This window comes from Hibiscus syriacus, unplaced genomic scaffold (assembly GCF_006381635.1).
Source record: "Hibiscus syriacus cultivar Baekdansim isolate YM2019G1 unplaced genomic scaffold, ASM638163v2 tig00111769_pilon, whole genome shotgun sequence".
Taxonomy (NCBI): Eukaryota; Viridiplantae; Streptophyta; class Magnoliopsida; order Malvales; family Malvaceae; genus Hibiscus; species Hibiscus syriacus.
The window spans coordinates 2,494,301-2,519,767 of NW_024063172.1; the positions used below are offsets into that span (position 1 = coordinate 2,494,301).

General features: G+C 37.7%; 1 protein-coding gene across 3 annotated transcripts in view; it reads left to right on the forward strand.

Moving 5' to 3' along the window:
• Nucleotides 1–24,059, forward strand: part of LOC120169432 (golgin candidate 5-like) — a 45,412-nt gene extending 21,353 nt beyond the window's left edge. For 2 of the 3 annotated variants that reach the window (XM_039177574.1, XM_039177575.1), the window contains exons 4-20: nucleotides 720–791; nucleotides 1,368–1,442; nucleotides 4,496–4,610; nucleotides 5,119–5,180; nucleotides 5,292–5,339; nucleotides 21,027–21,311; nucleotides 21,399–21,458; nucleotides 21,565–21,648; nucleotides 21,746–21,811; nucleotides 21,903–22,001; nucleotides 22,085–22,303; nucleotides 22,631–22,745; nucleotides 22,816–23,036; nucleotides 23,157–23,216; nucleotides 23,303–23,416; nucleotides 23,687–23,761; nucleotides 23,844–24,059. In XM_039177574.1, coding sequence (XP_039033505.1) covers nucleotides 720–791; nucleotides 1,368–1,442; nucleotides 4,496–4,610; nucleotides 5,119–5,180; nucleotides 5,292–5,339; nucleotides 21,027–21,311; nucleotides 21,399–21,458; nucleotides 21,565–21,648; nucleotides 21,746–21,811; nucleotides 21,903–22,001; nucleotides 22,085–22,303; nucleotides 22,631–22,745; nucleotides 22,816–23,036; nucleotides 23,157–23,216; nucleotides 23,303–23,416; nucleotides 23,687–23,761; nucleotides 23,844–23,882 — 1,809 coding nt within the window. In that variant the 3' untranslated portion in view covers nucleotides 23,883–24,059. The remainder of the gene's footprint in view (nucleotides 1–719; nucleotides 792–1,367; nucleotides 1,443–4,495; nucleotides 4,611–5,118; nucleotides 5,181–5,291; nucleotides 5,340–21,026; nucleotides 21,312–21,398; nucleotides 21,459–21,564; nucleotides 21,649–21,745; nucleotides 21,812–21,902; nucleotides 22,002–22,084; nucleotides 22,304–22,630; nucleotides 22,746–22,815; nucleotides 23,037–23,156; nucleotides 23,217–23,302; nucleotides 23,417–23,686; nucleotides 23,762–23,843) is intronic. The other variant, XM_039177576.1, reaches the window with a different exon arrangement.
• The last annotated feature ends 1,408 nt before the right edge of the window (nucleotides 24,060–25,467 follow it).

Sequence of the window (25,467 nt, forward strand, 5' to 3'; positions counted from 1 at the left end):
GTTATTCTAATTTTTTTCTTTTTTGTATTTTTTCTTGGTATTCGAACACATTGATTTAAGCCTTAATATAGGTAGATTGCAATATAGTGCAATAGAGATAAAATTCTAAAGTGATACACTGATACTAACTTAGAGTCCTACTAGGGTTTAACTAGTTTAGTCATTATCCTGTCTAATATTCTACTTAGATAAGATCTTCAGTACAAATTAAATAATAAATAACTCTGTTACAGACTAATTAGGACACTAATTACTAATTACACATGGCTACAATGTACATGATCATATTTTCTTCTCTTGTCTTTTTATTTGTCATTCGTATGCATATCAGTTCTCCTGTATGGAAAAATAACATAACATAGGTTAGATTCTTTGTGGTTCTTTATAACACCCGGCTGCTTTTTAATGTACTTTATTTCTTATTTTAAGAAGTTGGGATGGGGGTTAAGTGGTTTTTATGTTGCAAAGGCAGGTTTTCTGAGATTAGAACTTAGTAGCCTACAAGAAGATGCTTTTACTACTAACAATAGAAAGGAATCTTATACCTTTTATTTATTTGGTTATGAACTTTACTTTCTCTTCCATGTGCTTGACTTTGAGATGGTATCTTCTGCTACATCCGTCCAAGACAAAGGGCACCATAGGGAAGAAATAATTTTATATTGTATGAAAATTGAAGTTTTATGGTTCTTGAATCTCAATTCATTTTTAATTTTCAGGCAAAAGCTGATGAAATCTCTAAGCTGATGAATGAGAATGAGCAGCTTAAAGTTGTAATTGAGGATTTGAAGGTATGTACATGCTTTTGCTCTAGATGGTTTAACATGGTTTGGTTTGTCTCTATGCTAGTCATACCTAATATTTTTTCTTCTTGTCTGTTGATTTTTGGTGCTTTCTTGAATAAAAATGCACATCTCGATAGAGACTTAAATGAACAAATTCCACATTATCAATTAGAAGATTCCGCTCAACGTCTCTGATGTTAATATAATGATATTAGACTGTTACATGGCATATGTATGATAAAAATTTGATGGATAAATAGGTTTTTTTTGTTTCCATTTGATATACCTCTATGTTTTATTGTCTTTGGTCAAGCTTTCCCTTGTTTTGCATGTGGTTTCACTTCCATGCGTAAAAGTAAATATGAACCTTGATGTACTTGGAATCATCAATTTCTTCCCTTAATACAAGTCGACCACTTTCTACCAGTGTCTTTTTTCTTTTATTGTTTGAGATTAATTATCCAATGGCTAAAGATGAGTAATTACTTGTTAAAACTAGATGTTTACGAAGATACCCTACTGTCTCTATCCTAATAACAATGAAAAAAAGATTGCAAATTAACAGCTGAAAGCTTGGAACAGAGAAAATCCAATGAAGCAGAAATGGAGTCTCTGCGAGAGGAATATCAAAAAAGGGTTTCAACTCTTGAAAGGAAGGTACGTTCCAAGAATTCCTCTTTTTCTTTCTTGATTTCTAATATTAATTTCTTGTTTATATTCCTTGTGTTATTGTCATTGAGAAATGTTAGGACTTCCTCCTGAAATTTTGGAAATCCAAACCAAATAAATTACACGAATATGTTTAATTAATTTAAATATGAAATTAAATACTCAACCATGAAATAACTCAATCAAATTATTTGGGTATAAATGTTTAAAGTTAGAATGATAATTTTTTATTTTATGAATAAATCTTAAAAAAGAAAACTATAAAAAAATTGGCAGTAAAGTTTGAATTACAAAAACAAGGGGTTTCGGGGATTGTTGACATTTCATGTCCTCTTTGTAAAAGTAACATAGAATCTGTCGCCCATTTATTTTTCTCCTGCAGGGTGGCATGGTCCCTTTGGAATAAGTTTCTGAATTTTTGGAAACTTAGTTCGGTTCTTCATGTTAATGTTCAAAGCTTTTTACTAGCTTGGAATGATTTGGTGCCTTATTCCTCTATTTGGTCCTTTATTCCGGGAGTTTTTATTTGGACTATTTGGAAATTTAGAAACGCCATTGTGTTTGAAGCAAGGAGCTTTGATCAGATTGAGCTATTTTTCTTGGCTAGATTCAGGCTAGCTTCTTGGTTTTTAGCTAAGTTCAAGGAAGTTGATATTTCTAAGGACTCTCTCATTAGTGATCCTTCTATTGGAGATTTATGCTCTTCTTCAAGGAATTCCATTTTTAAAATCGTGCCTTGGGTTCCTCCTCCAAAAGGTTTTCTAAATTTGAATGTGGATGCGACTGTTTGTGGAGATTGGCGAAAGAGTGGTATAGGTGGTTTATTAAGGAATGAGGTTGGCGAGATGAAGGGTTCTTTCCAAGAGGCTTCGGGTCCAGGTCCTCCTATTTTGATGGAGCTTTTAGCCATTAAGAGGGGTTTAACTTTCTTTTTTTCTACTCTTCAGAGGTTCAAGAATCGTTGGATTGTTGAATCTGATAGTAAACTAGCAGTGGATTGGGTAAAGAATTTAGATAGATGTCCTGGTGTTTATCTTTATTTAGTGAAGGATATTGCTGTCATGTTAAGAGAATTGGAGGGTATTATCAGCTCGGTTGATAGATCATCTAATCTAATATTGAGGCTGATAACGTAGTAAAGGCTGGAATTGGTTAGTTGTGTTATTGAGTTCAGGATGTTTTGTTTGAGTGTTTCGGGTTGTTCCTTGTAAGGGTCTTGGCTGTTTTAAACATTATGTAAATTTTCAGTTATTAATGATTTTTTTTTTGATAAGATTAGAAGGCCTCATTAAAAACCTTCTTCTTGATTAATGGAACTTGAAAAGAAGCTCCTTAATCATCGGAAGGAGGAAAAGAGCGCCTTAGATTTTCATTAAAGAAAATAAGATTACAACCTAGATAGATCTCTTCGAAATAACCCTTACAACAGTCCATAAATCCCACCCGAACAGGAATCAAATGCTAAACTGAAAAAACAAACAACATAATAATTAGCCTATTCCAGCCTTTGCTAAAGCATCAGCATCCATATTAGCTGACCTTGCAACCCAATTTATAAACCCCCCAAAAATCTGAGATTGTCAACTATATCACTAACAACGAATGCATAAACAACTGGGCATGAATTTACATTGTTGATCCAGTCTACTGCAACCCTGCTATCACTCTCAACAATCAGCCTATCTTTAACCCTCCCTTGAGCAGAAGCATATAATGAAATACCCCTCTGAATAGCTTTAAGTTCGATCATAGTCGGAGGTCCCGGACCAACTGACTCTTGAAAAGAACCTAGGACTGAACCTGAATGATCCTTCCAAATACCTCCTATACTCGATTTCTTCCAATCACTGCTAACGGCTGCGTCCACATTCAATTTAAAAAAACCAGAAGGGGGACGTACCTAAGGGATTGAAGAAGACTTCATAGAACTATAGGGCGAGTAGGAATTTGTTAATGAAGGATCCATAATCAAGGAATCCTTATGAATAGAAGCAGCATCCTTATGCTTAGCTAGGAACCAAGAAGCCAGCCTAACTCGTGATAAGAAAAATAATTCTAATTGATCAAGCTTTCCCCCTTCAAAGACAATAAGATTTCTGGCCTTCCAAATGGTCCAAATGATAGCCCCAAGAATGAAAGTCCAAATAGCAGAATTTGATTTCAACTCATCCCAAGCAGTAAGAAAGGTTTTTGCATCAGCAGGAAACACATAACTAAACCTCCAAAAATTTAAAAATTTGTACCACAAAGACCATGCAACCGAACATGTAAAGAATAAGTGCGAGGGAGTTTCCTCAACTTCTTCTTCCGCTGATAAAGGAACACTTTTCGGTGTTCCTTCAATCATGAAGGAGGTTTTTAATGAGGCCTCCACTTCTTATAAAAAAACTATCAATTTGGTTTAGTAGGTTATTTTAGTCCGTTCAGGGTGAAATTTGGTTTGGTTATTTTGGCTTTGAAAATAAAGTCGGCCCGGTTTATTTGGTTTTTGATATACAAAAGCCGAACTGACCCAATGTACTCCCCTAATTGTAATTGCATCTTGTGGTATGGAAATCCTTTTGTAATGTTTTGTAATGTATGTAGCTACATACTAAAGTTTATAAAGTATGTTGAATAGGTTCCCAATAAGACTTCCACTTTTCGTTTATCTAAATATCTCAACTCTGAAGGAAAATATTTGTAATATCTTTTAAGAGTGTATTGGGTTAAATGATACTATTAACTAGATCTATGAGATTACGTAAGATATGTGGTTATTACCTGGGTTATGATGATCTGTGGTTTTTGAATACTTTGCCTCTTTCTCACTCTTATAAGAGCAACAACAATGAGGTGATCTAATGCTTTAAGTTGCCTACATATAATTCAAAGTTTACTGCACAATAATATTCTGCTTTCATCCTACTCTGCTGTGTGACTATCTTCATTTCCTTAGAAGAATTTTCTTGCTTGAAATCTGATTCATTTTAGGAAAAAGGTGGTTTTTTTAGCTCAATTATTATGCATTTAATGTTGTCTCCTGGTGTATGTTTGTCCAGGTTTATGCCTTGACTAAAGAAAGGGATACTCTTCGAAGAGAGCAGAATAAAAAAAGTGATGCTGCTGCTCTTTTAAAGGAAAAAGACGAAATAATTAATCAAGTCATGGCTGAAGGTGAGATCTGCAAACTCCTAGACATTTGATGTGCTATAACATTTTTTTATCTTATTCAAAAACATATTATTTTCTTCCATCAGATATCTTGGAACTTGTTCAATGGTCCTCATGTAATTTCTTTGTAATGGAGTTCCTGTAAAAAGAGCCTAACTATAATGGACACACTTCATTGTCAATAAATAACTTGAACAGGATTATGTGCATTACTTTTAAGAGGAGGATTAGGTGGGTGGGGGTATCGGTTGTAAATATAGAGAACTTCCTTAATGGGAGTGGTTAAAGTTTTTTGTATTTATCATCAATCCCTTGCCCACCTGACCTTTACTTGGGGCTACAATACCAGAGGCTTCTATAATTTATTATGGAAATTAAGTGTAAAATGAGAATTCTTGGTGCATCCTCTTCTGTGTCTGATTGAGATTTTAGTTGGCTAGATATTATCGAGAAAACATGAACCGTTGTTGTATATGAGTTCTTATTGCTAGATATTTGTCTATTCTCTCAGGCGAAGAGCTTTCAAAGAAGCAGGCTGCTCAAGAGGCTCAGATCAGGAAATTAAGAGCTCAGGTATGACAATATGCTCGGTTGTTTGAGTTCTCTAAATTTCTGGTAAATAATCTCTTTTTTCTCTTCACTTTCTTATTACTATTATTTTTCCTTGCATTTTTGTTACTCTAGATTAGAGAGCTCGAAGAGGAGAAGAAAGGCCTGACTACAAAGCTACAGGCAAGTGCATGTCTTTGAACTGGACATAGTTTGTTTATTACTTTTCCCCTTCCTTTTTTATCTAGAATTCAAAATGATAAGTTCTGGAATATGAGACATTATGTTGTATTCAATCTCTTTCCTCTCCTGGGCAAAACAGTATCATTCAAATTAATTGGTTTTCCACAGTAATAATTGGCTTAAACTTAGTATTATTTATCATATGGATTTGCTAAATTGTAAATACTAGTCTGTATAGACCTTTTATTTCATATTCTCTATCTGCAATTTTGGATACCTGTTTTTGTATTTGAGATTTTAAATTTGGTAGACTGAACTTCATAGAAAACTATAGGATGCTATTATTTTGTAGATGTTTTATTCTGTAAAAATGGCCTTAGACTTGGATTGCCATGTTCCATTGGTTGATGCCTTATTCTTTCGTTTATCCTCCTATCAAAACAATATTTTTTTTATAAAAGTTGGAGGTGTCATTAAAAACCCCTTCATAATTTTTTTTTTGATAGGAATAGGAGGTCTCATTAAAAACCTCCCTCTTAGTGGACCTTATCCGTAAGGTAAGGCCCAACTAGCGGAAGGAGGAAAAGAGTACCTCAATTTATTAATGAAAGCCAAGTTACATAAGACTTAAAAACACTTTTACATACAACATAAGACCTCACACACTCCTCTAGCTTCTAGGCTCAGAAACATATACCAACTGAAACAGACAAAAAAATCACCCGATCCCCTCTTTTGCTAGCCTGTCAGCCTCACAATTACAAGACCTTGGAATCCACCTGACAATAAAATTTCTAAAAGAAACAATAGATACAATTTCCTTAACAAAATTTGAAAGGGAAAGAGGAACCAAAGCTTGATCTTTGATCCAATCCACGACCAGCTTGCAATCACATTCAATAATGAGTCTGCCCTTGAACAACCATTATGAAGAAACAAAGATATCAATGCCTCTTTCAACAGCTTTCAATTCTGCTAAATAGGGATGAGAAGGACCAACATTTTCTGAAAAAGAGATAAGTATAACCCGATTCCAATCCCTGAGAAGACCCCCTATTCCAGCAACTCTCCTAACTCTACTAAAAGCCCCATCCACATTCAATTTAAAAAAATCTACTGGAGGAGGAATCCACCAGCACCCAGGTCTGAGTAGTTCCTTAGAAGCAGAGATACTATCTGCCAAGGAAGGATCACCAATTAAAGAATCCACCTTAATATAGGAAAGAGGATATTTTGCTAGAAACCATCTTGCTAGCCTTAAGCAAACAGTGAAAAACAGTGAAAGCTTGTCTAGTTTACCATTATCAAAGATAATTTCATTTCTGATTCTCCAAATTGACCATAGCACTACACCTGGAATAAACTTCCAAATAACCGAAGAAGGCCTCAAATCAGACCAAGAACTAAGTAAGGAAGGAGGGTCAACTGGAAAAGCTAGACTTATACCCCAATAACAAATTAATTTATTCCACAGCTCCCACGAAACTTGACAGAACAAAAAAAGATGCTGGACTGATTCATCACACAGGTTGCACAAAGGGCAGTTAGTATTCTCCCCAATAGTAACCCCATTTTCATCAATTCCATCCTAACAGCAACTTTTTGATGAGATAGCTGCCAAAGGAAAGTCTCCATTCTAGGAGGGACTAATCCCAACCATACACAGTTTCTCCACTGAAATGTATCCTCATAAACAGTCTCTAGAGATTTCCTGCACTCTTTGACAGAAAACAGCCCGTCCCCCAAGCCATCCCACAGCAGGTAATCCTCCAAAGATTCAATCAATTTAATGTCTTTAAGGTTGTTCAATAACTCAACCAACTGCAACACTTCCCAATCACATAGATTCCTCGTTTTAATATTCCATTCCCATCCATTCAAGTCAAAACTACCAAAATCAGCCACATTCCCACCTTTGTTAGTAGAAAGTGCAAAAATCCTAGGAAAAAGAATTTTTAATGGACAAACCCCAAGCCAAGTATCCTTCCAAAAAGAGACAGATTTTCCATTCCCTATTTGTATTTTTGCATGAGATCTAAGGCACCCTCCAATGAAGTCATTCTTTGAGAAGTTATTGACAATTCCCCTCCAAATCCACGAGTCTTTATGAGAAAGGGCCTTAGTGATATTCAAGGAATGACAACTCACATTATGTTTACTACAAAAGAATTTCTTCCATATCGAGTCTTTCTCATTTGCAAACTTCCATACCCACTTCCCCAACAACGCTCGATTGGTAAGATTCAAATCAACTCCTAAGCCTCCACCATTCAACGGCTTACAAATTTTTCCAACTAACCCAATGCATTCTCTTCTTCTCGCCCCTCCACCCCAAAGAAAATTCGACATCAAAGAATTTAACTGTTGAGAAACAGTAGATGGCATCTTGAAAATAGATAGGTAAAAAATGGGTAAAGAAGAAAGTACCGACTTTATAAGCACCAATCTGCCAGCTATGGATAAAGATGAAGCTTTCCACCCCGCCAATTTTCTACTAAAATTCTCTATGACCGGCTCCCACAACTTCTCTGAATTCTTTTGCACCAAAGTGAGGCCTAAAAACTGTCGGGAAAGAGCCAATAGAACAACCAAATCCCTCGCCCATTCTTCAAGTAAGTCATTCTCCATATTAATACCATAAAGTTTACTTTTGGCTAAATTGAGATGGAGCCCCGTCATTAGGCTAAAGATCCTCAAAACTCTTCTAACATTCTTGATCTGGGTAATAGAGGCTCGACAGAATATAATTAAATCGTGCGCAAACTGTAGATGTGATAAATTAAAGGAATTTTGATCATTTCCGAACGAAAACCCTTGAAACAGACCCAAATCCACTGCTTTTGTAAGCATCTGTGAAGCAATTCCCCAACAACATTGAACAGAATAGGAGAGGCTACATCCTTGCCTTAATCCTTTATCAATAAGAAATTCTTCTAGGGGACCCATTGACTAGGACCGATATAGAAGCTGTGGAAATACATTGTGTGATCCAAGAACACCACTTGTCACCAAAACCCATCTTTCAATAATCTTATAACAATCTGCCATTCCACTGTGTCATACGCTCTGCTGAAGTCTACTTTAAAGACAACCCTTTAAGCCCTTGTTTCCTCCAATTGTCAATTCCTTCATTGGCCACAAGCACATTCCAACAATTGTCTCCCCGGAATAAATGCAAACTGATTAGGACTGATAATATCTTTGACACAAGAAATAAGTCTCTTTGAAAGCACTTTTGATAGAATTTTATATAGGCTGCCCACAAGACTAATGGGTCTATAGTCTTCTATACTCTCCGGATTACCTTTCTTTGGGATCAAGGTAATAAAGCGTGGTTAACCCCGTGTACCCACTCTTTCCTTCAAGAAATCTGAAAAAAACTCCATAATCTGCTCCTTCAAATGATTCCAGTTTCTTATAAAAACCCATGGTAAACCATCCGGACTGGGAGCTTTAGCACTATCTGAAGAAGAAATTGCATTCCACACTTCTTGCTCTGTAAATTCCTCCTCCAGATTAGCCCTTTGAACTACTGAAATTTTCATAAAATCAAATCTAGACCCTCAACCTCAAAAGCTGCTTTTGTGTTGTATGCAGTCTGAAAAACTCATAAATATTGTTTTTTATCTTAACTGGATCCGAAATTACCACACTTCAATTTTCAAAGAATGAATGGTATTGACACTATTTCTTTTCATAGTAGTAAGGTGAAAAAACTCGTATTTTGTCTCCGTTTTTATCCATCTATTTCTTGAATTCTGCCACCAAATGCTTTCCTCGATCCTTACAATCTCCACAGCTCATTTTTGAATTCAATCAACTGATCCCATTCCCCTTAGACAACATTCCACCTTGTGACTTTAAATCCAATTCGTTTATTTTCACTTCAAGCAGCAAAATAGAGTCTGCCAGCCCTAAAGACTGCTGCCAGGCCAATTTTGATCTTCTTCTTCGCATTTGTAACAACCTGAAAATCCCCCCTCTATTCTCTTCTTCTCATCAACCCACAACCTTAAACCAAATCATCAAACCCTTTCTCCTCTAACAGAAAATTAAAAAGCCTAAAGGGTTTGGGGCCCCAATTGTGACTAACATCCTCCAACAAAACCGGATTATGATCTGAAATTGATTTTGGTAAAGGCATTGTGAAATCCTAGGAAAGCTGTTCAAAAATCTGCCACAAATTAGAAATCGATCTAGTCTAACCCATGTTGACAACTCTCTGTTACTGCACCAGGTGAAAGTTTCCTGACATAGGCAGATCCATAAGGTTAGCTTGTTGTATAAATGATCTAAGAGTTTCAATAGCATGCCAATTTTGTGATCTCCCTTGCTTTTCTTCCGGAACATATACACATTGAAATCACCCCCATACAAATGACAAATTCGTCAATTAACATAACTCAGCAGCTCCCCAAAAAATTCCTCATTTCAGCTTCAATAACAGGTCATAAATAATGAAGACAAACTCTTTTGGCCATTAAAAAAATTCCCACTAATGCGATAAACCGCTATGAACATGGTTAGTGACATTGAAAACGTTTTCATTCCACATACTAATCAATCCACCCTTAACCCCTGTGCAGGAGAAACCACCACTCCCTTCAGCAAATTTCCTCCAATCCTCCTTATGATGACAATGACACTGATCAAGTTTAGATTCTTGAATAAAATTCTAATAGGTTTAACTTCTTAACTTGCCTTGCCACTACTAAAATTTTTCCCTCCTCCCTAAACCTAATGTTCCAAGTAAGGATACTAAATTTCTACATATACCGACTTCAAAACCAAACACCAAAAATATTCCCTACAAACCCTCATATCACCCTTCCCTTCCTACCTCCAAACCATTTTCAAGACTCACAATTTTATCAATAAAAGCCTTCTTCCCTTCCTTGAAAGAGATACCAACATCTGACACATCCCATGGCCATTGCTTCTCTACCAGCTTCGAAAAATGAGATGAAGAAGCAGTAGAATATTAACCATTTCCAAAGCTTCATGATTAGAGCTCTTCTCTTCCTTCTTTTATTAAATCGACCCTGAAGCAGTGTAAGAAGCTGCTGCCAGATCTTTGAACGATTACTGCCAATAATGGGACGTTCGGTGTCTTCTTAACATCTGTTGAACAATTGATATCCTCTTCCTGTCCATTTCCCCTATATTCTGAAAAACTCTACTGAAAATATCTGCTTTCAGTTGCCTTCTATCCTTTATTCAGATTACTCTGAACAAAATAATTATGTTTCGTTATTGACCAACCAAATTCGTCTATTTCTTGACCTTCTATAGATCTAGCATATCGACCTCTTTCTCTCTACCACCGGGTGCACTTTAATTGACAGGCTAGCATAATTTGAATGTCCCATTCTCCAACTTTTAGAGCCCATAAATCCTACATTATATCCCTGCATGAAACTTCCTTGCTATCTTTCCACGAGCAGAAATTTCCTCACCCTGGCCTCCTCATTATCCTCTTCTAGAATATTGCAAATCATCCTCCATTAATTCATAAAGAGATTGGAACTGTTATGTTTATCCAGTCCATCCCACTTAATTTTAACAGCAGGCCAGCAGAATATCTTAGAGATGGTGAAGATGATTCCCCATCAGATTGGGTGGATATAATGATCCACTTCCTTTTGCAGCCCAAGCCCCGCATAATCTATAGGACTTAACTCAAATTCAAATTCAAAATTGTCTGACAGCCCATTAATGATAGGTTTCGTGTGGGACTTATGTTTCAGAGATTGTTCCCCGCCACCTTCTAACCTCTCTTCTTGACCTGCTGTAACACGTGTCCACCTTTGACCCTACTTCCTCTACTGACTTCTCCCACTTGTCTTCTCCTTCTCTGAGTTAACTCCTTCATCCTCCTTCGAAAAATCATCACTACCATCATCAAAATACTTCTGCAGCTCATCTCCGATTCCAGCTTGGAAACTGCACTTCGGTCCCGTATTGATTATGACTTTAAAAGATCTTCCATATGACCCTACATAAGTATATTCGGGTATATCAAAAGGACTTGCTACCCTTAACAGTAACCTCGCTGATGAAAGATCATCTCTATTCTTTGTCTCCTCCATGATACTCACAAGCTCTCCCCATATTCCCGCAAGTTTCTCCAGAAAAGGTGCAGACCAACTAAGAAATGATAGCCCCACCAACTCTACCAAACAGTACGCCAATGGAACTCCTTCTTCATTTAACAATGGAGATAACCACTTAAACCAGAGGAACAACTTCTCTCTAATGTTCGACCAAGCCTTTAAGAAATCTTCATTAGAACTGAATATAACGATACAAGCATTCTTAACATAACCCCATCTTACTATTTTGACCTCATAACCCTCCTTCACCAGGGCCTTTTTCACCATATCAGACTGAAGGGGATATTTCAAAACCCCTATTAAAGAATTCTTCACCCAGCTTGAATCTTCAGAAGGAATGTGCATTTCCCATACATTCCTTATCCCATTAGCTTTCAAATTTTGTCCTCCCTTAATTCCCGCTCTATCATGCTCCGCTCTTTCCTCCACATTCACCACCTCCTTATACGTTCTGCCGTCCCTAGGGCTGCTCGGCTTTCCCATTACCACCTGCTGCCTACCTTCTTCCCCTCACACATGCTTATTTCCTTCCACCTGGAACTTTTTGTCATCAGTTGCTCTTCTCCTTTCCTTCTTATACTCTGCAACCCCCACTGAGACTCTCTTCCCATCTCTCAGCGTTCCATTGATGTTCTGAATCGCTCTTCTACAACCTTCCTCCATCGCATATTGCACAAAGGCAAACGTTGATGACTTATAGTTTGGTTTCACCATAAAACTTGGAATGTAGACCCTTAAAACACGACCATAAATATCAAAGATCTCTCTTAACTCTCTTCTAGTAACTCTCTTACTAAGATTGTCTACGAAAACAGTCCATTCCTTATCGGAAGATGAACGACCTGGCACAAACTCTTATTTCTCTCTCTGCCTTTCTCACTCATGTTTTTTCCAAAGTAGTTAGTTCTGTCAATATCCTACTAAATCGATTCACAGAAGATGATCATACAATTGAGACATGCCGTGCAACTTCATTTTTGAAGGGGAAAAGTATTGAACATATAGTACACAATTCTTACAAGACATCATATAATTCAAGTGGGGGGGAGGAAGGCATCTATTGAAAACCAGTTGAAAATTCACTTTTTGGGCGTTTCAGTAGGTTCTACCACTAAATTAAATTTTAAAACCCCCTTCATAATTGATCCTTTCCGAGAGGTAAGGAACAACTAGCGGAAGGAGGAAAAGAGTTACCTCATTTTATTGATATAAAATTCATACAACAAAATGCCTTCGAATTACAATAGATAAGACTATCCCTTGAAAATGCCAAAAAAATCCTCAATAAAACTACTTAGTCAACCAACCCCTTCTTTAGCTAACTTATCAACCTCCCAATTACAACCCCTAGGAATTAACTTAACTATCAACACCCTAGACAATACAAAAAGCTCAATATCCTTAATTAGATTACTAAAATACACAGGTGCAAACGAACTCTTATTCTATTACAGAACCTTGATGCTATAGAATATTACATACTTCAATAACATTCACAGATAGATCCTTGATGGGTAGGACAATGGTTCTTCAAGAAAAATGAAGAGTTGAAGTAATAGAGATCAGAGTAACGAACTATGTTTCAGATCTAAACCATAAAGACAACCATAGTAAGGATCCGATAAAAAATGAGTGAGATAGGTAGAGAGAGAAGTGCAGAAAACTCGAAAAAGTCCATTGCTTCCGCTGAGGAATGGACAGTGTTCATTGATAATCTTAGTAAGAGGGTTTCACGACGTGTGCTTAGAGAGTTTTTTAGCCCTTATGGTTCGATGGGAGGAGACTATCAGTAGGGGTTGCTAAGTATCAGAAGGGAACTAAGAAGGAGGTTGATGATGGGAAGAGTATGCTGAGGATCAAGTCAAGAGAGTAGGATCTGGCTTTCAATAGGTTAAAGGCAAAGTCGTTGCAAAGCTTCAGGGATGGCAGAACGTATAAGGAAGTAGCGAGGTCTGATGTAAACAAGAGAAGAGAACAAGAGTCAGAGATGTTTGTGGAGGGTAGCAAACGTAATGCTGCTGGTGTGAGGAACGTGTGGGAGATGCATATTGCGACAGACAATCTCAAGTGGGTAAAACGATCATTAACAGCAATAGTGAAATCATCTTATGATTATGAGTCGGTAAAGGAAGCTTTGGATTTAGAGGGATTGGGAATCCAGGTGTCGAGATGGGGTTATGCTTGGAAGGCTTGTATCATCACTTTCGATTCTGTTGATGAATTTTCTTATGCTTGGGAGAACAAGAAGGAAGAGCTGTCCTTGTGTTTCGATTGGTTAGCTCCAGCAGTAAATGAGAATGGAGTTCCTTTGGCTTTGTGCCAAATAGAACTGTGTGGTTTGCCTTTACTGTGCTGGAATGAGGCTTTCTTGGAGAAGCTTACTGGGGATTGGGGAAGGTTAATTTGTTTTAAGGAAGAATCAAGGATGAGATACGACCTTTCGTCTGCAAAGGTTTTGTTAAGGGTGGAGAGTCCCTTCGATGTTCCAGAAATGGTTACTATAGGTTCTTATGGTAGATCTTTCAAAGTTAAGATTCTCATGGGGTCTGTGTTGATCCAGCCGAAGGAACTGGGGAGGAAGATGGAAGAGAAATTTTCAAACAAGGTGAACACTGATTCTGTCCTATCCGAGTCAGAGGAGTGTGTTCCATAAAGAGCAGTTGAAGGAGAAGATTTTGCAGAGATTTCTTCGCATAAAGTTATTTCTTGGCTGAATAATGGCCATAATAGTGGTATGAATGGAGTTACTGAGGGTCAGGATATTTCAAGAAAGTCAAATGCAGAAAAGTCCAATGGTGGGCTGTCAGTTTCTGTGGAAGATAGGTCTTTCCAAGTGGGAGGTCACTTGGGCTAGGTCTGAGAGAAAGTATTTCTCCCGTTGAAAAAACCCAATCTAATGTTAATGAGGCTTCCTTAAACTCTACAATGAAAATCTGTCCTTCTGGGCCTGCATATAATGTAAAAAGAATTGGAGATAAACTCATTTTTCAGCCCAATAACAGTTCAGTCAATTCTTTGGTCCCTGTAGAAGTTGATAATCCTAGGCAAGTGATTATAATTTCAGGGGGGAGAAGGAATTGGTACAAGTTGAGCAGGGCGTTGAATTGATTGTAGAGCAGGCTATCGAACAACGGAGTATACTTGAGGATATGGTGTTAAATTCTCATAGACAAATGGACTTTCATAGGAATAGTGTATCTGGTGACCATGAGGTGGATGGCAGATTCTTAGATAAGGAGAGCAGTTTGGATTCTACAAAAAACTCTGGTCAGGGCTTTCCTCGGTCAAAAAATTTAATGAACAGGAGAAGGTTCAGAATTGCTTCCTGTCATTCGGGTAGCGTATGTTCGGAGGGTGAAGTGGAAGTAAGATTTCATGATAGAATATATAGGAGGGTGACTAGTAGCATGGACAGGGAGTCAGTGGAACACACTAGGGAGGTGTCTCAGCCATCTCAAGACTTTGTTCAAGCCAGGCAGGAAGCAGAATATACTAGGGAAGTTTGTGACATGCTGGGAATTTCTTTTAAAGGGGGGAATCAAATTGTAGAGGAAGAGATTTTCAAGATGGAGATGTTGGGGACTGGAAAGGCCTCTTGATTGTACCTTGTGGATTGAATATGGTGTTGATTGTTATTAAACCAAATGTCAAAACTGAAAATGATTACATGGAATATTAGGGGGCTCGGGAAGTCTGAAAAAATAAGGGCAGTGTCGAGGTTGGTTCTTAGAGAAAAGCTGGCTATTTTATTACTTCAGGAATCAAAACTGAATGTTTGTCGAAGTGGATTAACAAGAAAGCTTGGGGGTAATATGCTCAGAGGTAGTTGTTTTTTTCCAGCTGATGGTTCGGCAGGAGGTCTAATATGTTTATGGAATGAGAATTACTTTGAGGTTACTGCACAGATTAACAGTAGTAGATTTATGGCATTATCAGGGAAGTTCAAGACGAGCAATTTTGAATGTGTCATTATCAATGTGTATGGTCCATCAGTAGAGGCTGATAAAGAGGAATTTTTTAGGGATTTTTTGTGTGTTGTTCAAAGCATCAACTTGTCGGTCTGCTTGGGGGGGACTTTAATGCTTATCTAGACCCTGAGGAGAAATGTGGGTTTACTCAAAATTGACACTCTATGGATCTGCTTAGGTCTTTTATTCAATCATCAAATCTGATGGATCTACCGCTAGTAGGGGGCGATTTACATGGTGCAATAATAGAGAGTCACCTACATGGGTAAAGCTGGATAGATTTTTGATTAGTGGCTCATTTTTAAATCAGTTCCCAAATGTGATCCAAAAAATGCTTCCTAAATCCCTTTCGGATCACAATCCAGTTTTGTTGGTAGAAGAATGCAATAATTGGGGTCCTAAGCCGTTTCGGTTTTATAATTACATGCTTGAGGAAGATGGGTTTGCTGGGGTGGTGGAATCTTCATTATCAAATCTAAGGAAGGGTATTGGTGGTAGGGGTCTGTTTTCACTGCTTAGAGGAACTAAGCAGGCTATTAGGAATTGGCCAAGGAATAATCACAGGGGATTTTCCGATGATATTTCTGAATTAGAAGCCAGAATTAATGGTTTGGAATTGAAGCTACAGGAAGAGGGGACTTCTTTTCAAGAATGGGACTTGCTGGTTGTTTCGAGGAAGGAGCTGTGGAATTTGCATAGGAAGGAGGAGAGCATTTGGTTACAGAGGTCAAGAGTGAAATGGAGTATTGAGGGGGATAGAAACACAGTTTTTTCACATGTGTGCTTTAAATAGGAATAGGTTTAACACTATTTCTTCATTGAAGGTAGCTGAGGATGTTGTTTCAGACCCGGATCAGTTGAGAGGCTTTGTTTTTGATTATTTCAAGGACAATTTTAACTCGGTAACAACCCTAGAGGTGGACAAAATCGATTTGAATTTTTCTAAATTGTCAGATGATCAAAAGAAGCTTCTTGAAGTTAGATTCTCAGAACATGAAGTGTGCGAGGCAGTTTTCCACTCGGATAGTGCCAAAGCACCGGAGCCAAACGGTTTCACCATGGGTTTTTTTAAGAAATTTTGGCCATCTCTGAAGCCATATATTATGAAATTTGTCGAAGACTTTTATAATGGAAGGAGCTGGGAGCATGGGGTCAATCATTCATTCCTAACGTTGATTCCAAAGATCAGAAATCCTGAAGGTATAGAAGATTACAGACCGATAAGCTTAGTTGGCAGTCTGTATAAAATAATTTCCAAAGTCCTAGCTAGAAGGCTTGCGGCTGTTATTAATGTTCTGGTTGGTCCGTCTCAGTTCGCCTTCATTCCCAGAAGGCAACTACTGGACTGTGCCTTTTTGGCTAATGAAGTTATTGATGATTGGAGGAAAAAAGAGAGGAAAGGTGTTGTTTTCAAGGTGGACTTTCGAAGGGCTTATGATTCGGTGGAATGGCCGATCTTATTGAGACTTCTGAGAATTATAGGTTTTGGAGATAGGTGGATTTCTTGGATTGATTTGTGCATCTCCTCTGCTTCAATTTCTATTCTTGTCAATGGTTCTCCGACTAATGAATTCAAGATGGGGAAAGGGTTGAGATAAGGCTGCAGTTTGTCTCCTATGCTGTTCAATATTGTTGGGGAATTACTGAATCTAATGTTGATTAAGGCTGCTGATTGTGCTCTATTTGAAGGGTTTAGTGTTGGTAGGGCGGAAAATAAGTTTCATTTGACGCATCTACAATTCGCAGATAACTTAATACTTTTCTGCAGGGACTTTTCTGCCCAAATTATGAATATCAGGAGAGTATTGAGGGTCTTTGGTTTAATGTCAGGCCTCCAACTTAATTTATCTAAGAGCAAGTTATTTGGAGTTAATATGGATGAGGAGGTTATAAAGGAATGGGCTACGATCGCAAGTTGTGATGTGGGGGCTCTTCCTATGACATACCTTGGTTTACCGATAGGTACTTATAGAAATTCGGATCTGTTGTGGGAACTAGTTTTGCAGAAGTTCAATAGCAAATTAGAGGGCTAGAAAGCAAAATCATTATCGATGGCAGGGAGATTAGTGTTAGTGAAGTATGTTTTGTCGTCCTTGCCAATTTTCTTCCTCTCTATTTTCAAAATCCCTCTAAAGATTAACCAAAAGCTGAATTCTCTGATGGCTAAATTCCTTTGGGGGGACGATCCCTTGAAGAAGCGGATTCATTGGGTGAATTGGAAAATTGTGTGCCAACCGTACGAGGAGGGTGGTTTGGGTGTCCTGGATTTGTCGATGGCGAATAGAGTGCTTCTGGGGAAGTGGGTTTGGAAGTTTGCAAATGATAAACATTCTCAGTGGAAGAAGATGATCTGTTGCAAGCACAATATTAGTAATTTGTCTCTTTTAATTAATAAGGCTGCTAACCCGCAAGATTCATGGATATGGAGAGGAATTGTGAATAATTATGAGAAAAAAGACGATATTGGGAATTGTTTGAGGTCCAATTCCAAAATCCAAGTGGGGAATGGTAGATCAATCGAATTTTGGAATGACATTTGGGCTAATAATTTCACCTTAAAAGAACAATTTCCTAGGATTTATGCTCTATCGATTAACAAAACGGGGAAAGTTGTGGACTTTGGTTGTTATGATATTAATTGTTGGAGTTGGAATATTTGTCTGAGGAGGAATTTATGCGATTGGGAATTGGATCAATGGATATCTCTAATGAATGATTGATAATATTGTTTTGACTGATGCTGTTGAGGATTTTCTAACTTGGTCAGGGAGTGGAGATGGTTTGTTCTCAGTAAAGGCCTGTAGATCAGCTCTTATTCGTATCTCTGGAGGAAATTTTCAGTGGAAGAAATGGGTTTGGTCTGGATTGGCTCCCCCAAAAGTTGAAACATTTTTATGGCAATTATCTCACCAAAAATTAGCTGTTAGAGTGGAATTGAAGAAAAGAGGTGTTCCTTTGGAAGAGTTATTATGTCCTTTATGCCAAAAGGAGGAGGAAACAATTCACCATTTATTTATGTTTTGTCCTGCTGCTTGGGAGTTGTAGAATTTGTTCATCAATTTATGAGAGGTTAATACAGTTCTGCCCAAAGATCCCCCGTCTCTACTTAGTTCATGGTGGCTTCTTCTTCTATTTGGAATTTCACCCCGGGTGTTGTTATGTGGTTGATTTGGAAGGCTAGGAACTTAGTGGTGTTTGAAAAATGGAATTTTGAGAGCTCTACACTGTTCTTCATTTGCAGATTCAGGTTGGCCAAATGGTTCCTAGCTAAATTTCCTAAAGCTAACATCCAGGTAGATTTATTAATAGGAGATCCAAGGCTTGCAGATGGTTTAGCGGTCAATTTTCACAAGAAGAAGAAGGATCTGTGCTGGTATCCACCTCTACCTGATTTTTATAAATTCAATGTGGATGGGGCTGTTAGAAGTGATGGTTTGCAGGGTGGAATTGGAGGTCTGTTGAGAGATTCGAATGGCTCTACCGTGATCTATTTCTCTAAGCCTGTCGGACCTGGTCCTCCTCTGTTTGCTGAGTTGAAAGCCATTAAAGAAGGAATTGATCTATTTCTACATTCGGATTGGGCGTTGAAGGGAAGACTTATTCTCGAAAGTGATTGTAAAATTGCAGTGGATTGGATTTTCAGGCCTCCTAAGGCTCCTTCGGTCTTCAGTTCTTTGGTTCGGGAAATTGGGGATGTAATTTTTGGTAGGGATATTATGGTTAGGCTGATTCCTAGGGCTTGTAATTGGGAGGCAGACAAGTTAGCTAAGGAGTGGATAGGTTGAATGTCCTTAGTGTTAGTGGTTATGTTTGGTATTTTATTTCGGGTGAGGTTGTAAATTATAGTTGTATGTAATTCTGGTTTATTATTATATTGAGGTACTCTTTTCCTCCTTCCGCTAGTTGCCTCTTCTCAAGAGGCAATTATGAGGGAGGTTTTTAATGAGACCTCCTATTCCTATCAAAAAAAAAAATACACAGGTGCAGAAGAAGGCGAGTGTATCCAATCAACAGCTGTTTTGCAGCCAGTTTCCGGAATCAATCTTCCTTTATTAGACCAAACCGAGGAAAAGAAAATTTCAGTTGCTTTCCTAATTTCCTTCAATTCTGCCAATGGAGGAGGACCAGATCCAACACTTTCTAAAAACGACGTTAAAGTGGAACCATTTGAATCTGTAAGAATTCCCCCAATGCCACCACCCAACCTATCCTTCGTGACAGCACCATCAACATTGAATTTGTAGAAATCCGCAGGAGGAGGAAGCCATTTTTGTACCGCTCTACTCTTTACCTTTGAGCACTTAACACCATCAGCTAAAGTAGGATCCGCCATTAACAAGTCAACTGAGATCGAAACTTGTTGAAACTTGGCAAGAAACCACTTAGCTAATCTAAATCTTATAATGAAGAAGAGAGTAGACTTGTCAAGAACTTTTTTCTCGAAAACAATTGAATTCCTATGTTTCCAAATAGACCAAAGAACCACACTCGGGATAAGTTTCCAGATCACAGAATTTGCCATTAAATCAGGCCAAGAACTAATGAAGGATGGAAGATCAGAAGGCATAGTTGTACAGATATCCCAAAAACTGAAAAACTTATTCCAAATCTCAGTAGTAACTGAACAGAGAATAAACAAATGCTGGGCAGACTCCTCATGCTGAATACATAACGGACAAAGATCCCCATCAGATAAGGGAACCCCTCTTTTCTTCAACTCTGATTTCACAGCCAATTTTTGATGAGTTACTTGCCAAAGAAATGTTTCAACTCTAGGAGGAACCAACCCCAACCATACATGATTTTTCCAAATAGGATTTTCAAGATGATCCTTATCAATAGTCTTTCTGCAAGATCTCACCGAAAACAGCCCATCACCATTCCCAAACCAGGATAGGAAATCATCAACTACCTCGGATAACTGTATGACCATTGTTCCAATTCCCAGTCACACAAATTTCTTCTAGTTCGAATATTCCGAGACCAGCTATTAGAATCATAACTTCCAAAATCGACCACCTTCCCTGTTTCATTTAAAGACAATGCAAAAATTCTAGGAAATTGAATTTCCAACGGGGAATTGTCTACCCAAACATCATTCCAAAAAGGATATTGACTTACCATTCCCCACTTGAAGCCTTGAATGAGATCTCAAACTTTCTCCAGTCGGATCATTCTTTAAGAAGCTGCTTACAATTCCTTTCCATATCCAAGAGTCATGGGGAGAATACACCCTACTAACTGACATAGACAGTCTGTCTTCATTGTGTTTGCTACAGATCAAAATTTTCCACAAGGAATCTTTTTCGTTTGCAAACTTCCATATCCATTTTCCCAACAAAGCCCGATTAGTTAGATTTAAATCCAAAACTCCCAATCCTCCATATTCAATTGGGCTACAAACCGTTTGCCAATTCACCCAATGTATACGACTCTTCTCTGACCCATCACCCCACAGGAATTTGAAATTCCTCATCTCTACCTGGGGGATAATTTATTATATTTAGTGTTGTCACTTTGGGTTTATTTTTTGTTTGAATTGCATAGAAAGAATTGTGTCATTTATTTCAACTTCTTCATGGTCATGCACCTTGCTATACTTTCAGGTTGAAGAGAACAAGGCAGAGAGCATAAAAAAGGACAAAACAGCTACAGAGAAGTTGCTACAAGAAACAATTGAAAAACACCAAGCAGAACTTTCGGCTCAGAAAGACTTTTATACAAATGCTCTATTTGCTGCAAAGGAGGCTGAAGCACTAGCAGAGGCCCGTGCCAACAATGAAGCTAGAACTGAACTGGAGAGTCGATTAAGAGAGGCTGAAGAACGTGAAGCACTGCTTGTTCAGACACTTGAAGAGTTGAGACAAACCTTAAGCAGAAAGGAGCAGCAGGTATTGCATTGTATTAGTTGAGTTTCCAGATTCTATCATGCTAATGAATGAAAAGCATGTTGTTATTGTCATTTTCTAACAATGTAGGCTGTTTATCAAGAAGACATGTTTCGCAGGGACATCGAAGATCTTCAAAAACGTTACCAGGTGCACTGAGTTTGTACTGGCCTGTGTAGATATTAAATCTTTCCTTGGTACCTTTACTTTCAGGAATTTGTTTCTAGTAGTTCACAGCTCGAATTTTGTTTTCTAGGCAAGCGAACGCCGGTGTGAGGAATTGATTGCACAAGTGCCTGAGTCTACTAGACCTCTTTTAAGGCAGATTGAAGCCATGCAGGTGAAATTTGTGGTTCTAATGCATTCTTAAGAATCTTCAAGGACTGTTGCTCTTCATATATTTGTGTGGATATTGATTGTTGCTCTATTACTAATAGGAAACAACTGCCAGAAGAGCAGAAGCTTGGGCTGCTGTGGAGAGATCTCTAAACTCTCGTCTCCAGGTGTGTATAATGTTATTGCATGTTATGACATCTCATGTGAATCTTATAGCGAGCGTTATTCTCATAATTATCTATTCTATTGAATTTACAGGAAGCAGAGGCAAAAGCTGCAGCTGCTGAAGAGAGAGAACGATCTGTGAATGAACGCCTATCTCAAACCTTATCGCGAATTAATGTTCTTGAAGCTCAGGTTCTTCATCTGTGACTACGTTATGTTTCATTTGCAGAAACATTTCTAGATATCATCTTAACCTTTGTTTTGCTTTGGTTCAGATTTCTTGTCTTAGAGCTGAACAAACACAGATAAGCAAGTCCCTTGAGAAAGAGAGGCAGAGAGCTGCTGAGAATAGACAAGAATACCTTGCAGCAAAGGAGGAAGCTGATACGCAAGAAGGTCGGGCAAACCTGCTTGAGGAACAAATTAGGGAACTAAGACGGAAACATAAGCAAGAGTTACAAGATGCTCTTGTGCACCGGGAACGTCTACAGCAGGTTTTGCTTTTGATCTATTGTTAGGTTAAAATTACTATCTCTTTGCACATATAGCTTCTAATAAAACTATCGTCATTTGAAAATGTTTTTTTCTTTAACTTTGATGAACAAGAATTTCTTTTTTTATTCTTCACATGATTACAGAAAAGTTGCATATATAACTTAGTAGTCGGAAAATTCTCTCAAGTTATCTGCTGAAGTAGATAAGGCATTCTTTTAAGAGTTTCTTACACCTATATGAACATAGGAACCATTTTAACGGATTTTTTAGTATTTAGATCTGATCTCATGGTTCCATTTACTGAATGAATCTTTTCATTGTCACAGGAAGTAGAAAGGGAGAAAGCTGCTCGGTTAGACTTGGAAAAGACAGTGCATGTGCATTCTACGGCTGTATCTGAGCAAGCTCCAATTGCAAGGCGTAATTCCATTTCGGAGAACGGTATAGTGCTTCTTATTATGATGTAGACGATCTTATGCTGCTCTTTACTTATTATGTGACTTTGGTGCAGGAAGCTTGTCCCGGAGACTCTCTACTGCTAGCAGCCTAGGAAGTATGGAGGAAAGCTATTTTCTGCAAGCATCTTTGGACTCATCTGATGGTGTATCCGAAAGGAGAAATATTGGAGAGGCAACCTTAAGTCCACTCTACATGAAAAGCATGACACCCAGTGCGTTTGAATCGGCCCTTCGTCAGAAGGAGGGTGAACTTGCTTCCTACATGTCTCGTTTGGTATGCATTATTCTTCTTTGAGCTCCTGAATACTGGATATTTCTTGATTTCAAGTTGCGGATTGTATCTGTACTGTTTAAATAACTTATATCAACTAGCTTTATTTGATGTTTACTTCAGGCTTCCATGGAATCAATCCGTGACTCTTTAGCCGAGGAGTTAGTCAAAATTACCGCACAGGTGAATTTTCCATGTGCTACCTAGCTAAATGGGAGTGACATTTTCTACTGTCTTCTTGCCTTTAACCTTATCTACATTTTCTGTAGTGTGAAAAGTTGAAGGCAGAAGCCGCCACAGTTCCAGGAATCCGGGCAGAGCTAGAAGCCTTGAGGCGGAGACACACTGCTGCGCTGGAGCTAATGGGTGAACGGGATGAAGAGGTACATATGTTTCTAATTTCGGATTCTCTCTCTTTTCTGGCTAACTAAATGTTATCACTCTATTACTTAAGCAGAGACAATATGAGCTTTGCTGAAGTAATATCAGGATAAAAATGAATGTTCAGAATCGTGATAGTGTTTCGAATATCTTCTATCCTCGTGTTAATGTATTTCCGACTGATTATGGTTTCCCCATAGGAAAATGGGATTATCATAAGATATTGTCGTTATAAATAATGTTCTTACATTCAAGTGGTTTCCATTTTCCAGCTGGAGGAACTCCGAGCTGACATTGTGGACTTGAAGGAAATGTACAGAGAGCAAGTAAACTTACTTGTGAATAAGGTATTTTATTTTCGTTTTTTAAAAACTTTATCTCATTTCATGTATAACATTATATTAATTACTTCCTGTCTGTGTTTGACAGATCCAAATAATGAGTTCTTCGGCGGGTAATTCTTCGTAAGCGATTATCTTCTTCTTTGTTTGGTGTGGTAATTTCCAAAAAGAAATGTGAATGATATACTTTATAGTCAGGTGTTGGTTCTAAAGAAATTTTGTTGTTAAAAAACTCAAACTAGTTGAAAGATGTGTTTTGTTGCAAGCGTTTGTTTGATGAGGAGACTGCCTGCCCCTTCAATGATTTTTCTACTTCGGTGTAAACAACAGGTATACCATGTGAAAACTGTGTTTTATTCCATTAGCCAACATCAAAACTGATTCTATTGCCTATTTTTTTTAATCAATTACATAAATAGAAGGAATAAATATTATTTATTTTGACTATTTATTGATTCTTTTACTTGAGTTTTCCCTATTTTATAACATCAAGCTTTGATTTGCTTTCTCGTAACAAAGCACTTTTAACGTCTACGTATCATATGTCAAACGATGCTGGATAGTTTCTTGGGTAAACTGCATATTTAGTCATCCAACTATTTGTCAATTTTGTTTTGGTCACTCGTTTTTTTAATATTGTTAAAATTTCATTTTGATTATGTTGTTAAAAAAATTATGGTGATATTGATGTGTTAACATAAGATATTGTTACATCATTAAAGTATATATCACATTAATGCTAGACATGATTTAAAAAAAAAAGTTGAAGACCAAAAATAGAATCATACAAAGAGTTGGATAAGCAGATATACAAGTTATCCTAGTTTTTTAAGGGCTACATCTTTAAAATACAGATTCGATTTTCAAGGCAAATATCTAACTATAAAGTCATGTTTAGAAAGTCATCAAATAATATTTTGTAATCATATAGGTGTGATGTATTTGAATAATCATTTGTAATTGACAATTTTTATTAAATTGAGCATGATTGAGAATTGAAATAATATAATTTTAACTCTATTTTTTAGAACGGCGAGAATTGGAATAATTTCATCCGTATTTAATATGGTGTCTTCTAATTTTTTATTAATAAATTTTATTAAATTGTATAATTTCATTTTGAAGGCTAAATATGTATAGAAAAAATTAGGGTAATTATTATTGGTTGGTCTATTGGAAACGAAGACATTGTTCAAATGTGGGATGATATTTAGGTTCCAAGTCTAGGCGCTTTCCGCGACCATTTACGTCGCTCGGTTCAGGTTATCCCACAGTGCAATCTTGCTGACCTGGTAAACCGTGATGGGGAGTGGAATGCTGGCCTTCTTACTTCCTTGTTGAACACCTCTGCTGTCAGGTGTTAACGATGTTGTTGGTATCATGCCCCCAACTAATAATGGTGACCCCGATCGTGGCATATGGAGATAGGGACCTCGGCATAACTTTATCGTCTGTCTCTTCAGCATATGAATCTTTAATGGCTCATTCTTGGTCTAGTTAGTTCCAGAAGTACATCTGGCAACTCCAAATTCCGCAGCGTATTCATGTTTTCATATGGTCTCTTCTCCATCGGCGTATCATGACAAATCTCGAACGTTCAAGATAAAGGCTCACTTCCGACTCTACCTGCCCTTTCTGTGGTAGCGAGGATTCCACACTGCATGTTCTACGCAATTGTTCTGAAACAAAAGAGTTGTTTCGTCTCCTTCCTT